Raw genomic sequence first — 470 nt, forward strand, 5'->3', positions numbered from 1 at the left:
CCCGGCCCTGTCCTCAGCGTCTGCCCCCCCCACCCTCTGCACCCGTAGGTTCAAGAACACGGAGGCTATCGGCAACGAGGTGACACGTCTGGTGCGCTTGGACCCAGGAGCCGTTAGTGACGTCCCGGAAGCCATCAAGGTAGGGGGGCAGGCGGTGGGCCAGGGCAGGAACGCAGACTCTGAACCGCCTCCGGGGCACCTGGAGGAGCGTGGCCGAAGCCCTGAGCTCTGTGGGGCCTGAGTGTCGCTTTCCCGCGCTTCCCGCCCTCCGGACGAGGCGTTTACTGTAGAAAACGGCCGAGGTGCTTCGCCCAGGTTGAGGTTGTGCTGGTGGACAGAACGTGTCAACTATCGTTAGGAACGCTTCTCAGGACCCCCCCTTGACTCCCTCCTCCCTCCAGTTCCTGGTCACCTGGCACACCATTGACGCCGACGCCCCCGAGCTCAGCCACGTGCTGTGCTGGGCGCCC

The 470-nt window shown here is 65.5% G+C and overlaps 1 protein-coding gene across 1 annotated transcript in view; it reads left to right on the top strand.

The window, feature by feature from the left end:
* Positions 1 to 4: 4 nt before the first annotated feature.
* LOC104988932 (phosphatidylinositol 4-kinase alpha-like) overlaps positions 5 to 470 on the top strand; it is a gene marked incomplete at its 5' end in the record, with an annotated part of 11,267 nt that continues 10,801 nt past the window's right edge. The window contains 2 exons of the mRNA XM_010840432.1: positions 5 to 139; positions 402 to 466. Coding sequence (XP_010838734.1) covers positions 5 to 139; positions 402 to 466 — 200 coding nt within the window. The remainder of the gene's footprint in view (positions 140 to 401; positions 467 to 470) is intronic.

The sequence above is a fragment of the Bison bison genome, unplaced genomic scaffold (genome assembly GCF_000754665.1).
Source record: "Bison bison bison isolate TAMUID 2011002044 unplaced genomic scaffold, Bison_UMD1.0 scf7180017846622, whole genome shotgun sequence".
In the NCBI taxonomy this organism is placed as follows: Eukaryota; Metazoa; Chordata; class Mammalia; order Artiodactyla; family Bovidae; genus Bison; species Bison bison.